Source organism: Eptesicus fuscus, chromosome 22 (genome assembly GCF_027574615.1).
Source record: "Eptesicus fuscus isolate TK198812 chromosome 22, DD_ASM_mEF_20220401, whole genome shotgun sequence".
NCBI classification, from domain to species: Eukaryota; Metazoa; Chordata; class Mammalia; order Chiroptera; family Vespertilionidae; genus Eptesicus; species Eptesicus fuscus.
The window spans coordinates 11,160,815-11,175,521 of record NC_072494.1 but is presented as its reverse complement, the minus strand read 5'-3'; the positions used below and the strand labels follow the sequence as shown (position 1 = coordinate 11,175,521).

General features: G+C 43.6%; 1 protein-coding gene across 1 annotated transcript in view; it reads right to left on the bottom strand.

Moving 5' to 3' along the window:
- NOTCH2 (notch receptor 2) overlaps window positions 1–14,707 on the bottom strand; it is a 127,798-nt gene that overhangs the window by 67,242 nt on the left and 45,849 nt on the right. Inside the window, exons 3-4 of the mRNA XM_028154207.2 lie at window positions 7,171–7,430; window positions 3,724–4,059 (exon numbers count right to left, since the gene is read on the bottom strand). Coding sequence (XP_028010008.2) covers window positions 3,724–4,059; window positions 7,171–7,430 — 596 coding nt within the window. The remainder of the gene's footprint in view (window positions 1–3,723; window positions 4,060–7,170; window positions 7,431–14,707) is intronic.

The window sequence follows — 14,707 nt, the reverse complement described above, 5'->3', positions numbered from 1 at the left end:
CAGGAGTCTTACAATAATACCAAAACCAACTCACTGAAACAATAGTGCCCTTTGCAGGCAAGAACTATAATTAAACCATTCCAATATAATCACTAACTTATGTGGGGCTCACTGACTTTCAGAGTGAAGAACACTCTAAACTTCTTCTTCTCCAGAGTTAGAGAACCCAAGAATAAAAGGAGCCAAACGAAGTCTAAGATGCAAAATACCGGGAAGAAAACGGTAAGACCAGCCCTAACCGGTTTGGCTCAGAGGATAGAGCGCCGGCCTGCGGACTCAGGGGTCCCGGGTTCGATTCTGATCAAGGGCATGTACCTTGGTTGTGGGCACATCCCTGGTGGGGAGTGTGCAGGAGGCAGCTGATCGATGTTTCTCTCTCATCAATGTTTCTAACTCTCTATCCCTCTCCCTTCCTCTGTAAAAAAAAAAAAAAAAAAAAAAAAATCAATAAAACATTAAAAAAGAAAAAAAAAGAAAATGGTAAGACCAAAGTTACATGCCCAATACTGTGATGTTATACTGAACTCAGGAAGTAGCTGTGCGCCTGTTATGTACCTGGCACTGTTTTTAGGTGTTTGGGATGCATCGCTAACAAAAACAAAGACCTTAGCTTTCACTCTGGAGAGGGGAGGAGGGAGCAGAATTTGGAAAAGACAGACAATAAACAATAGACATACGAAGTAAACTACATACTGCATATTATACAGTCAGAAGATGCTAAGTGTTATAGAAAAAGAAAAGAAAAAAGTAGACCAGGGCCAGTAATGGAGGGGACTTGGGGGAGGGTTACCATTTGAAATTGGTGATCAGGGGAGGCCTCCATTGGATGTGCAAAGATGTGAGCTGGGCCGGGAGCAGCCACCTGGGAGTCATGGGATCCCTTCACAAGCTGCTCTGCCTCCTGCTGACTTGGTTTCCCCCCAGTTTTAGAAGTGAAATATTGATCCTCCTCAAATAAGGGTGTTATTTACATTGAGATAGTGATTATTATTTTAAGTCACGTTTTAGTCATTTAGAGTAATGTGGAGGGCAAGGGAGGGAAGGGCAAGGAGAATGGTATTGCATTTATAAAAAAAACACACAACACCTTTCTAAAAGAAAATGATCTTCCAGGCACTATTTCCTATGTGGAAATAAAGCTAATATTTTCTATACTCCACCTGGGACATAAAAACAATGAATGTAAAATCTTACAAACTGTGTAAATACCTATTTATTCACAGTGCTACTGCATCATCTATTGTTTTGCCTTCGTTTTTAACTTCCTTCTATACATCGTCCAAGCTGATGTCATCTGTTTTATCGATCATGGGATCCTAAAAGGCAAGAACTAGTCTACCTGACTATTTTTAAATGTCTGCAAGATGTCATACATAGGCTGACACGTGACAAATACTAGTCATTCATAACTAGAGGTATCTCGTTTTTCTTATAACATGAACCTACTTTCCTTTTTAACTCGAATGCCTCAAAGCATTTAACAAAAGTTTCATACATATTCTCAGCACCATCAGGGGGAGACGAGCAGTGTGGGGTGCTGCAGCCAGATGCAAAAGCGCAGGCTTCGGAAAGAGCCTACCTGGGTGGCAGGACTCAGCCTGACCACGTGTCAGCTGTGCGCCTTTGGGTAAGTCACCTGACCTCTCCAAACTTGCATTACTTCACCTGGGAAAACTGGAGAAATAGTACCTGTCCCCAAGGTTTTGTGTAAATGAGCTAATGGATGCAGAAGAACCTGGCACAGTGCCTGACCCATAAAAGGCATTCAATAAATGTTACTTTTCTCTTCGCCAAATCTCCCCCACCTCCCACATCCCCAACCCCCCCCCCACACCCCCACACACACTTCATCAGTGAGTAAATAAACGTCTTGCTTTAAACGACAAGCAGTGCGTAAGAGAGAGCCAAGTTCTCCTCACTCCATCCCCCTGGCCCTGGCAGCCTCTCGGTGGTGGAATCCCTGGTTATTTCCTTTCTCAAGGAGGAGATACTATTCTGGTTTGACAGATCCTTTCCTGGACACACTCGCAGAATTCCCTAAGGTTCTTATCGTGGCTAATGGATAACAATGCAGAGACTATGGGAGTGAGTAATCACTCTCTCCTGGCTAAAAACTTCCTTTATTGACTTCTCGAACTTCCCGTCAGCATTTTGCTGCCAAGTCACCCTCTGGTTCTAGGCAACTATTAAAAGCAATTCTCTTGAAGCTGAAAAACACATTTAGCCTCCGACAGTAAATCACACTAACCTCAATTACTAGCCACTTACACGAGCAGACTATTAGGACATTAGACTATTGGAATATTTGTAAAATTAAATTGTTTACATGCCTATTTTTTTCCCTTAACCCCTACAATAAGAACAGGCGTGAAGAAAGTGTCTTTCCATTGTGCTTTATACAAGATGATGAAGACCATAGTAGTATTAAGTCAGTAAAAGTTTATTTAGTGTCTGCAATGATAGCATTGTCTATTCTTCATTGAAAGAGAAACTGAAAGCAAGGCAATAGCAGCTTACTCTGGGGGCTTACAGTGAAATAGTGAAAGTTTGCTATCACGATGCCGTGTCTTGTATCATTGTATCCCAAGCACACAGCACAGTGCCTACAACATAGCTGGCGGTCAATACATTTTTACTGTGTGACATGAGTAAGTCACCATTTGATTTTATCGTGGGGACCAACATATGACCTTTAGTCCCCCAAAGATAAAACACATAATCCCACTGCATGGGAACTGTGTCCTCGGCACTGGAACCTACGACCCCCATTCCCAAAGAGCAGTGAGACCAACTTCTTGAGGCAATTCTGCTTACTTTGCACATTATTCTCCCCTACAGTTTTCCTTCTTTTGTTTTTGTCCTAAGGATATTTGTATAAAAACAGAATCTTTGTTGCTTAGTAATTCATCTGCTCCAGCTGCGTGTGTTCTGTTCCCAATCAAGATTCTCGGTTTTCAGCCTCCTCATCATTTTTATAAGGAGTTTAGTGAATTGGCCAGCTCGCTGCTTTCTCCACCTCTGCGGAACGCTGGGCCCCACGCTCCCATGCACTGCTCCTCTTTCTGTTTCTATCTTGAGGTTATGCAGGATTGTGTCACATATAATCTATCCGCGCACATCATAAAGTGCTCGTTGATGAACAGAGCACCACGCCCCACCCCAGTTCCCAAATTCTCTAGCTTCGAGCCAGGGCAGGGTTACCCCAAAGTCAGAGACGGCGAGAGAGTTCTGAGGGCCAGTAGCCAGGGAAAATCACAAAAGCGTAGATGGGAAAATATTTTTTTTTAGAGGTAAAAGCAAATAGGAAACTTGATCACCTATTATGGTTAATTCAGTTTAAAGCACTTCATTAATCACACCTATTTTTCAGTGTCTAATTCTCTTGTGTGCCTTTCCATTCCATAGACTTGTCTATACCTTTCCCACAGCTGTTTCTCCCATTTCTTACCATTTCTCCAAAAAGGACAATAAACAACTTCCTAGCCACATATCATCATAAACCCTGACATGTGAGATTACCCCCTGCTCAGTTTACACACCACATGGGGCCCATAAAAACTCCTCCCTCACCAGTAACCCACCTCACACCACATTTTCACTTCCCCTTTTCCCTGCTGGGAAGGATACTTCCTACAGGAGCGACCCAGCCACACCCACCACCCACCACCCCCTTCTGTGCAGCAGGTGCATCTCCCAGTCCCAGGACACCGGGGGACTCCTCACCTGGAAGGCAGTTGCACTCAAAAGTGAAGTCGCCGGTCTGCCGGCAGGTGCCTCCATTGACACAGGGCGAGGGTGCACAGGGCACGTAGGGGCTGTCGCAGTGCTGGCCCGTGAAGCCCTGGGGGCACTGGCACTGATAGGAGCCCGGGAGGTTGAGGCAGGTGCCACCGTGCTGGCACTGCCCTGGAATGTCACACTCATTGATGTCAGTCTCACATTTCTGCCCTGTGAAGCCGGGCAGGCATCTGCAGGAGAACTGGTTGGCCACGGTGGTACAGGTACTTCCATTTGCACAGGGATGAGACAGGCAGGCATCCGTCCATTGGCACAGCTTACCTGGAAGAAGGGGAACAGAGCTCAGTACTGCCCATGGGAATGGGGGTCGGCCCCATCCTCCACACACCACACCTTCCACCGAATAGGTGACACCAGGGGGTTACTGCATAGAGAATCCCTCAGCTCTTTGAATGAATAAAATGTATTGATATCTTCCACAATCTATAATTACTAAATAGACCTCTTGGAAGAGATAAACAAGTCAACAGTACTTCTTTTTCCTTCAAACACAACACACATGCACACATGTTCTGGGCAACATTTTACTAAATGTGGTCTGGCTATCAATGTTGCTTGATGTGTTTGAAGAGGATGAAGAATCTCTGACTCCTTGTATATGAAAACTAGACAAAACCAGAAGCTGTCATGAGACTAAGAGTCTAGAAAGGTAACTCTTGTGCACTCTCTCAGGTAGGAAAGCCCAGGAGAAGCAGGAAGGCTGCCGTGTGCTGGACACTAAGGCATGACTCCAAGGAAGCAGAGCAGAGAGAGGTAGAAAGAGGGAAAAACACTCCCATCTACTAATAAATTTGGTATTCATGTGGCTTTTTGTTGTCACTAGCTTAAGCCTTTTTTTAAAAAAAAACCAACAACAAAAGATGTGAGAACCCCCTGAATTTGTAACACTCCAAGTGGTTGTCAAAGTAAACATCCAAGTCTTTGACCCCCATAGGGAAGCAAATGGGGTCATAACAGCTTTTCTAAAAGAGAGGTGACACGTGAGCACACAGAAGTGCTCTCTGCCCATCACGGGATATAAATCAAAGAGGACAGTGCAATAAAAATGTGGGCACAACACATATATCTCAGGGTGCTAAGCAGAGAGAAAATGCAAAAGCTGCTGCTTTTCTTCCTACTTTTTCTTCATCCCACTGAGAGACGTTTACCTACAGGGGAGAGGAGGTTAAAATGGTTCCTTCTCACAACCCTGTGTACCAAGTGTTTGCCCACAAATGAAATAGAAGGGTCCCTGAACTTCGTTTCCCATCAACGTGACGTACTAGGGGCATTAACTTCCTGCCTCTGTTTCTTCCTCTAAGAGTGGAGATTAGCTAATAAAGTCTGACTAGGAAGGGTATAGGGCCATTACAAAACCAAAAGGGTGAACTTGACCTGTGACAGGTCAAGTGGCAGATGTGCAAAGAAGACCAGAACTCTGCAGAACACCAAGGAGAAATCCTTTTAATGACAAAGGAAGGTGTTTTAATTTGGGGGTCATTTCAGAGTAACATTTAAATGATAAAAAGGGCATTACTGCCCTGGCCAGGTGGCTCCTGGTTGGAGCGTTGTCCTGTACACCACTCGAATTCTCTCCTTTGTTTGTGGCCTGAGAGACGCTTTTTGTCATGCTGACGTATCGGCATGAAAGGATTGCCAGGTCTAGAAGGGAAGTTTTGTTCAACAACTGAGACATTTTGTTCCCTGAACAACTTGGTCGGAACTGAACTGTTCAAGATGGGAGATGTTCAAGAACTGAGAGGTTTCACCGTATTCTCTTAACCACCAGATCTCCAGTGGCGCATGGCATCAATGCTATCGCAGTCATAATGGAGATAATGGATCATCCCAACCATTTTCTCCCCTTACCAACACCCTTTAATGAAAAAATCAATAGAACAAGAATTCCAAACTAACTGATCCAGTCTAGTTTTCTGAGTATGTTTTTCATTTTTTTTTTTGCTTATTAGACTTACCGAATCATTGGTGTTGTTGGGGACAAAATGGTTCTCCTTTTCTCACCAACTTAATAAACACTTATGGTTCATTTTGAATAAAGCTCAGACCTACCTTTAATCTAGTCAGATGAGACACATGTAAGAAATTAATTACAATAAATTGTGACACATAAAATAATAGAACATAGAGACAAACTGCCTAAAGGACTCATGAAAGGGCCAGGAAGACAGAGTTTTAAATAACATTGGGCAATCGCCAATTATAGAAAAGGGCATTCCCGGCAAGGGGGTGTGCAACAGCATGGAGGCAATAGGAAGTATGACATTTTCAGGAAATGATGAGAATGATGGCGTGACTAAAGCTACATGCTTGCAGGGAGCTGAGGCTATAAAAAGATGTAAGGTCTAGACTGTGAAGGGCGATGGGGACCAAGTGAAAGTGTCTGCAGCTTACCCTGTGGATGACAGGGACTCACTGGACATTGTACTCAGGGGACTTTATGAGTGGATTTGCATTGATAATGAAAGGCATGGCAATGTGACCGGTGCACAAGATGGGGAGATGATAAAGGCAAGGAGACCAGTTAGGAAATGACTGTGGGAGTCCAGGTGAGACATGACAGGGACCTCAACTGCAGAGTAGGAGAGCAATGGAGAGGGAATAGACAGATGAGAGGGAATTCAGAGGGTGGATTGGGTGACTGAGTCTAAGGGAGATAAGGGCCAGGGAGAGGGAGTTTCTAGCTTGAAGTACTTGGAGTGTACCACAATTTATATCAACATGTTGAGTTTGAGGTACCTGTTGAATTTCCAAGGATAATATGCAATACATAGTTAGAAATATGAGCCTGAATGTCAGGGTCAGGGTGGAGCAAAAAAGATGACTATCAGAGTCATCAGCAAGTGATGAAGATGAAGATGAAGACAAGAACAGTTAAAGCCATCAGAGACAGAGAGTGCCCGGGGAGAGCTGCAGTAAGACTTAAAAGAGGCCTCAAAACAGAATTCCAAGGAACACAAAAATGCAATGGATGAGGACAAAGCAATGCAGAAGCAAAGGGAATAATCAGAGTTCAGAAAGTCAGAACAGCCAATGTCCTGAATGTCTAGGGAGAGATTTCAAGATGCAAGTAATTAATAGCATGGACAGCTTTTCTGCCGGCAATAGTGAGGTGATTCTGGTCCCCAATTCTGACAGGTATACTTTAAACAGTCAAATGCTTCAGAGTATTTCTTTCTCTTTCTTCTCTCTTAAAACTCTCAAAAAAAAAAAAAAAGCTAAATATAGTTGTCCAGAACATTCCAGTTCCTTACCATAATGGTAAGTATGTACCAAGTTGGCGGACCTTAAGAGCCAGATGTCAAGAGCTAAAAGATGCTAAATAAAGACACATACTGAGAATAGGAGAGTTTGGGCCTGAGTCCCACTGGATACCTGTAAAGCCAACTTGGCAGGTGCACTCATAATCATCCTGGCTGAGCACATGGCAGGTGCCTCCATTCAGACAGGAAGGAGATGCATAGCAGGGGTGAGTGGTCGAGTACTGGCAGTCCTCGCCCGTGAACCCCGGAGCACACTGGCATGTGGCTTTCCCCAACATGGCCTGGACCACACATGTCCCACCGTTCTGGCAGCGGTTCTTCCCACAGGGGTCTCGATGTTGACAATATTCTCCCAAGAAGCCCTCTGGACATCTGTGTGGAAAAGAGAGTAGTCCATGAAAACACTTGACTTCTTACAGATAAAAAAACTTACACGATCATGCATTCCAGTCAAGAAAACACTAGATTGAGAATCCAAAGGCCTGAAGACGCAATTGCAAAACTGCCTTGATTTAGGAGAAGTGCTTAGAAAAGCTAATCACACGTTCCCATGTCCTTCTGAGTCTAGGCTGGTGACAGAATACTAGGTGGTGATTCAGCGTGGTCTGCCGTGGCCAGTCAACAGGATTCTTATTTAAAGCAAATTACAACCAGAGATTTTTTTCCATGTACATACAGACTGGTATGGTGTAATAGCACCTTTTTATGCAGCATTGTTGATACTTGTCTGTTTAAATTCCTCTCCTATTTAAAATTTATAAAATACTGGACTTCCAGTCAAGATGGTGGCATAGATAAATACAGTACCCATCCTACCACAACCACACCAAAATTACAACTAAACTACAGAACAAACATCTTTCAGAACCACCTGAAATCTAGCTGAACGGAAGTCCCACAAGTAGGGATTTAAAGAAGAAGCCATATCGAGACTGGTAGTCGGAATTCAATAAATGTTGAAATTATTATTCCTGCCACTAAGAGTACAGACTCTAGAACCAGACCACCTCTATTTCAGTCCCAGTTCCCCATTTATGCGATGAGTGATCTTGAGCAAGTTACTAAACCCTCTTTGTTATAAAATGGATTTAATAATCATGCCTACCTCATCGGACTCTTCAATAATTATAAAGCACTTACAATGATATCAGTACATAGTAAAACACCATGCATTTATTATGTAAAATAAAATCATGGGCTCACTACTTCAACTAAAGAACAGTCTTCAGTGTGGGCAGATCCCATTGTCAGAAAGCTCTTTCTTCCTGATATCTTAAAACTCTGCCTCCCTCCTTGGTATATACCCAAGGTAGCTGAAAATATGAGAAGTCCATACAACAATTTGTAAAGACATTCGTATCAGTACTGTTCACAATACCAAAAAGTAGAAACAATCCAAAAGTCCATAGCTAATGAGTGGATAAATAAAATGTGGTATATCCCAACAATGGAATATTATGTGGCCATGAAAATGAATAAAGATCCGATACATGCTATGACCTGGATAAACCTTGAAAACATCATGCTACGTAAAACAAGCTAGATACAAAGGCCACAGATTGTATGATTTCATTTTTATGAAATGTCCAGAATAGGCAAATACATAGAGATTTAAAAAAATAGAGTAGTGCAGCCAGGAGCTGGGAAGAGGAGGAAATGGAGAATGACTACTAAGGACTAGAGAGTTTCTTGGGGTGGGGGAGGAGTTAATGAAAATATTTAGAAATTAGATCATGGTAATGGTTACACATAACTGTGAATATACTATTAAAAGACTAAATTTAATAGTATGTAAACTTTATCTTTTATTTTCCTTTAAATTCTGCCTCCCTACAATTTCCACCTATTGGTTATCCCTGTCCTCTAGAACAAAAAGGAACAAACCTCTGCTCTCTTACAGAAGCCCTTCAAGAATCCAAAGATAGTTATGTCGACCCTTTGTTTTCTTTTTTCCAGGATTCATTGGTTTGGCCTATTCCTCAGTATACAATTATTTCTGGCTCAGCCGGCATGGCTCAGCAGTTGAGTATCGACCTATGAACCAGGAGGTCATGGTTCGATTCCTTGTCAGGACACATGCCCGGGTTGTAGAGGTAGCTGACCAATGATTCTCTCTCCTCATTGATGCTGCTATCTCCCTCTCCCTGCCTCTCTGAAATCAATAAAAATATATTAATTATAAATAAAATTATTTCTGGACTTCCTCACTATTTTAGTAGCTCTTCCATGCTTAAGATAACAATAGTAATAATGATAGTCACCAACATTTTTTAAGCACTTACTATGTATTATGTATTTGCTAAGCATTTTACAGCTTTTATTACTTCTTATAAGAGTAACTTATATTATGATCTGCACTCTGTATGGGAGGACCTTGAAGCTTAGAAAGATTAAGCTAGTGGGTAGCAGAGGCATCAGACCTATCCTGCTCCCCCAACGGGATGATTCTAGTTCATCCAAAACCTCTTTAAAGTGTGGGGCCCAAAATGGGAAAAACAAACAAACAAAGAAAAAACGTAACACATATGTTCTTTCTGGAATAGCACAGAGCTGGATCATCACCTTCTGGACACGATGTTTCCACTACTGCAGCCTAACAGTGTGTTCACTTTTTTTAAAGCCACAAAATACTATTATGTGCTCCCAGATGATTCCCCGTCCCCCTCCCCCCGCCACGAACTACTTTTATAACACATTTCTTTATCCTTTATTTGTACAACATGTTTCACCCAATACTTTAGCCTATTATTTGTTCCTTTTAAATTCACCATGCTGAACCTTTTCTCCAAGTTTTCTTGATTGAGATGCCTCACCCTTCACAACTAGCATTAGTGCCCAGCCCTTCAAATCCAAGTCCCTTAGAATCTGCGACCTGCTCCTCTGCCCCACTCCTACCAGCTGTCTTACTGCTCAGCAATCCGTAATACGAACTCTCCGGATTACTTCCACACTATTGTATACTGTTTCCTATATAAAAAATCATCTTTCTACTTTACGGTGAGAAACATCATCTTTTCCCTTCTGTGAAGTCTCATCTATGCTCCTTTCTTCCATCTTTGCTCCAAAGATCTGTTCCAAACCGATGTCCTCCATTTAGCCTCTTCCAAACCATCCTACCTATCTCTGACCCCTCTGACAGCAGACGCAGTGCCGTGCTATGCGCTACAAGATCTGTACCGGGTGGCTCTTCTTCAACCCACTGCTATGTCTTTCCTGTGCCTCTGTCAAACTCCCATCTGATGCTCTGTGTGAGGTGGAGGGAGAGGAAGGGCATGTCTTGAGACCCTGATGCAGGTGCCTTGTATACTTATGTACCATTAGGCAACTGATTCCTATGAACCAGGCAGTCATGGTTTGATTCCCAGTCAACCCAGTTGGGGCATATGCTCGGGTTGCAGGCTTGAGCCCAGTGTGGGGTGTGCAGGAGGCAGCCGATCAATGATTCTCTCTCATCACTGATGTTTCTAGCTCTCTCTCTCCCTTCCCCTCTGAAATCAATAAAAATATTTTTTAAAAAGCAGCTTACATTTCACATGATGGATAAAGTCAGTTTCCAATCAAGTCTGCTAAAAAATTCCCTTCCAACCCCATACTGCTCTGCCTGGTAGAACACAGGCCAACTCAACCCTAGGAATCATCCTGAGGTACAAGATTAGTCCTCAGTCCCCAGGAGGCTTGGCAGAATTATGGACATGGACGGAAAGGGGAGAACTGGGAAAGGGAGACGGCTAGAAATAAAGGGCCCGTGTTTCCCAAGGCAGGAGACCTTTCACCTCTGCAAATCCCTGCTCAACTGTAATACAAGTACACACATACCCCGTTAATCTGAGTGGGAATTAAGACTCGGCCTGAAAACAAGGGCTTGAATACCTCTCTTCTTGAGGTGGCTCAAGCTGCGTGTGGGTAGAGGCTGAAAACATGGCCAATCATGCATGTTCCCTCACAAATCTACAGTTCTTCTGCGCTAACCCAGGAGCGCTTTCTCGAAAATGGCCTACATCTTGAATACATGTCTATGTAAAATATACTTCTAAAATATAACCCAATAAATCTAACAGCTGCCTTTTGTTCCCAAAACGATTCGAGCGCCTGCCTCTTGGAGGGAACAGATCGCTTAGTTTAGTGGTTCTCTCGGCGACACCCTCCCATTCTGTCCCCCTTTCTCCAGCTCAGGAACTCTGAAAGAGCCCAGTCCACAGAGGAGGCTGGGAATACAGGGAGAGTTGGGAGAGGGGAGCTGGTTTTCCTGTAAAATAATTCCCAAAACTGACCTGAATGCCTATCAGGTCCATCCAGGAGGTCATGGTTCCCAAATCAGGGCACATGCCCGTCTTGCGGGCTCCATCCCCAGCGTGGGGTGTGCAGGAGGCAGCCAATCAATGATTCCCTCTCATCACTGATGTTTCTATCTCTCTCTCCCTCTCCCTTCCTCTCTGAAATCAATAAAAAAATATATATTTTTTAAAAAAAAGAGGTTCACTCTATCACTGTTACTATTCAAACACACACATGAGGAATGAAGTGAAGGGGAGGGAGAGAGAGAGGAAGGGAGGGAGGGAGGGAGGGAGGGAGGGAGGGAGGGAGAAAAACAAGGGACTCCGCCTAATGGAACCAGAAGACTTTCCAATGGAAAGGATGCCCACGCAGCCCCCCTCGGTCAAACAGATGAGAACCAGACCCCGGCTCTCACATGTCACCCGCAGCCTGGATTCGTTTACATGTAGCCACTTTACAGATTTCAACGGCCTTGGGATTTGAATAGCAAGTCCAAGCTCTCTGGCAGTGGCTGCGGCTCGGAATCAGTCTCCCTAGTAATGCAGGACAGAAAAATTTGTCCTTTCAAGTTTCCTGAGTGAATAGCCACTCGTCCAGAGAAAAGCTGAAAACACTGTAGCGGCATGTCAGCTCCAAGATGACCGACGTCTGAGCAGGAAATAAGCCCCTTTCCAAAGAAAGGCCAGTGTTCTCTGTCCTTGTTTTCTCCACCGAATGTTCTGTAGCAGCAGGCTGAGCCCACATTGCAGCCAGGGCTGTGCTGCAGCTTTGCCTTTAGCCTTTTTTTTTTTTTTTTAAAGCGAGGATTTGGTCATTAAAAAAAATAAAACAACAAAGCAAAACCCTACTGCATACAAGGAGAAGAAAAAGAGAGGCGGGCTTTACAAAACAGCTATTTCAAAATCATGATTTTTTAAAAACTATACAGAATGTGGAACGGAGGGGAAAAAAATGTCTCATGTGGGTTGCGTCGGCCCTGCAGCTGCTCCTCATTAAAGATCCTCTTTACTCCCTCTGGGCTCGTTTCCAGCAGAAAATTCTTTACACAGAACTCTGCTTTCAACCCACTTTCTTCTTGCTCTGGGCCTCCTGGCCCCCCAATCCGCAGTGGCAGCGTGCCCTGGCTGAGCTCTAGCGGGGGGAGCTGTTGTTAAGGTAAATGAGGTAAGGGCAGGAGGAAAAAAAAATAACAAAACCCAGAAACCAAATTAAGCATTGGTCAGTAACAAAGGTCTGCAGTTTGAAAGGGCCCCAAATCAGCCTGTTCTTTTCTGAGACCATAATGCCAGCTTAGTTTCCTGCTCCCCCTGTTAAAGTAGATAAAAATAATTGCTAACAGCCAAGGCTAACTGTAACCAGTGAAAGTTGCTATTTAACATTTCATTCCCAAGGCTCTGGCTGCAAACTTCTAGATGCCTTAGAGCCTACAGAATCCAGTCTAAAGTCTTCGGCGAGCATTCCTGAGGCCCAACCCATGAGTCAAACCTCATATTCCCCCTCCTCCCAGTACCTCCAAGTTTGACACCTCATCAGACTGTCAACTTGTTCATTCGGTAACTCCGTGTAAAGGTAACTAACTGGGTTATGCTAATTACTGTCATTGTGTGTGTGTGTGGGGGTGGGGGGGTGGGCGGGGGAGGAAAAGAAACATATGCATGAAGATTCGAGTTCACTTCCTTCCTGGTGAAGAGGGAAGAAAAGGGAGAAGCTCTGTCATGTCGACTTCTTCCCTTTCTCACTCCCACTCCCCCCCGCCTGCCCCTCCCCCCCCCCCCCCCCCCCCCCGCCCCAAATACACTATAGCTTACTCAGCAAGAAGGAAAGACAAAAAGAACTAAAAACAGTCTTCGAGTATAGAGTTAGGACTGGTTACTGGGCTGATTTGTGGTAAAACACACTTTCCAGGGCTTTGCTGGTTGGATGTAAAGGAAACAAAGACAAATATACCCTCAATACGCTCGCTCGCTCGCTCTCTCTCTCTCTCTCTCTTACTTTTGTGTGCGCACACACACACAACTTTTTAAGCACAACTAATAAACACTACCAAATACTGCAGGACAGCCCATTTTTCTACTATGTAAATTCGGCTTCCGGAACAGAACATTTCTGCTTTTCTTGTAGAGGTATTTCAGAAAATGTTAATCTTGGTTCCCACATTAGGCTGAATGCTTCCAAATTAAAAGTTTCCCACAGGAAAAGAATTTCACGGGGAATTGTGAGGCTGGGAATCATCTGAAACACCACCCCACTTGGTGTCCCTGTGTTCAGCTTTTTCACCTCCCCCCACCCCCATCTGGATGAAGCAGTAAACACACGCTGATTTTAATAAATCCAAACCCAGAAGAAGCTGCAGTGATACAAGCTTTAAAGCTGTTAATTCACAGCGTCATTCATCTTCATCAGAAACTGTGAAATCAGTCACCACTGCAATGGGAAACCATGCTTTATTTACACAAGAATTTGCACATGCCCTTATCTTCCAGTTTATAGTCTGCGCTCATTTATCAGAACTCAAAAGCTGAACTGAGCACCCAGTCTCTTCCATCATCACTGGGAAGATTGGGCAAGGGCACACACACGTGCTGAAAGCCTTGTGTTGCTGTTATAACAGACGGTGGTCTTCCAGCACACAATCCGTATCTTACCACATCTCACTGCTCTGAACCCTGAGGGGGAAAGAAACGTCTACTTGTGATTAAAACATGGCAAACATACTCCAACCACACGAGTTTACAAAAAGCACCCTGCACAGTAACAGGCAAAAATGAATGAATGAAGCCAGTTGTTCCCAAGCTATGCACTGTACAGTTATGGTACACACTGCAGTCTCTTATGGAATCTGAGCTGCTGATAAATTTCACGAGGCTAAAAATGACTGATGAGTGCGTAAAGCATGGTCTGGGAAGAGATGCACCAAATTTAAAATTGCAGGGAATCGACCACTTCATTAAGTTCATGGAGGACCTTTTTCATTCAGGTATCATTTATATATATCCTCTCAATACATAAATGCCTGTCTTGCTTCCCCAGCTCATGATGCTTAACATTTAGCAAAGAATAGGTGATATCCCATAATTAGAGTCTGCGTCTGTGGAGACTAATTATGAACTCTGAGAGTCAGCGTCAGCCTTTGCCTGGAAGGAAATGAGTCAACTTTTCATTAGTAATCAAGTCTGTCCGTTTTTTAAGTGACCCAGAAATTGAAGGCTGTAAGTTTTAACAATATGTGATAATTAGACATCACAATCATTATATACAAATAGGACTAAAGCACAAAAATTAAAGTCAAAGAGTTTTCAGAAGGGGCGAGTTGCCCAGTAAAATAATTCCTCAAGGAGATGTGTCCGGCTTACACAACAGGAACCAGCATTTCA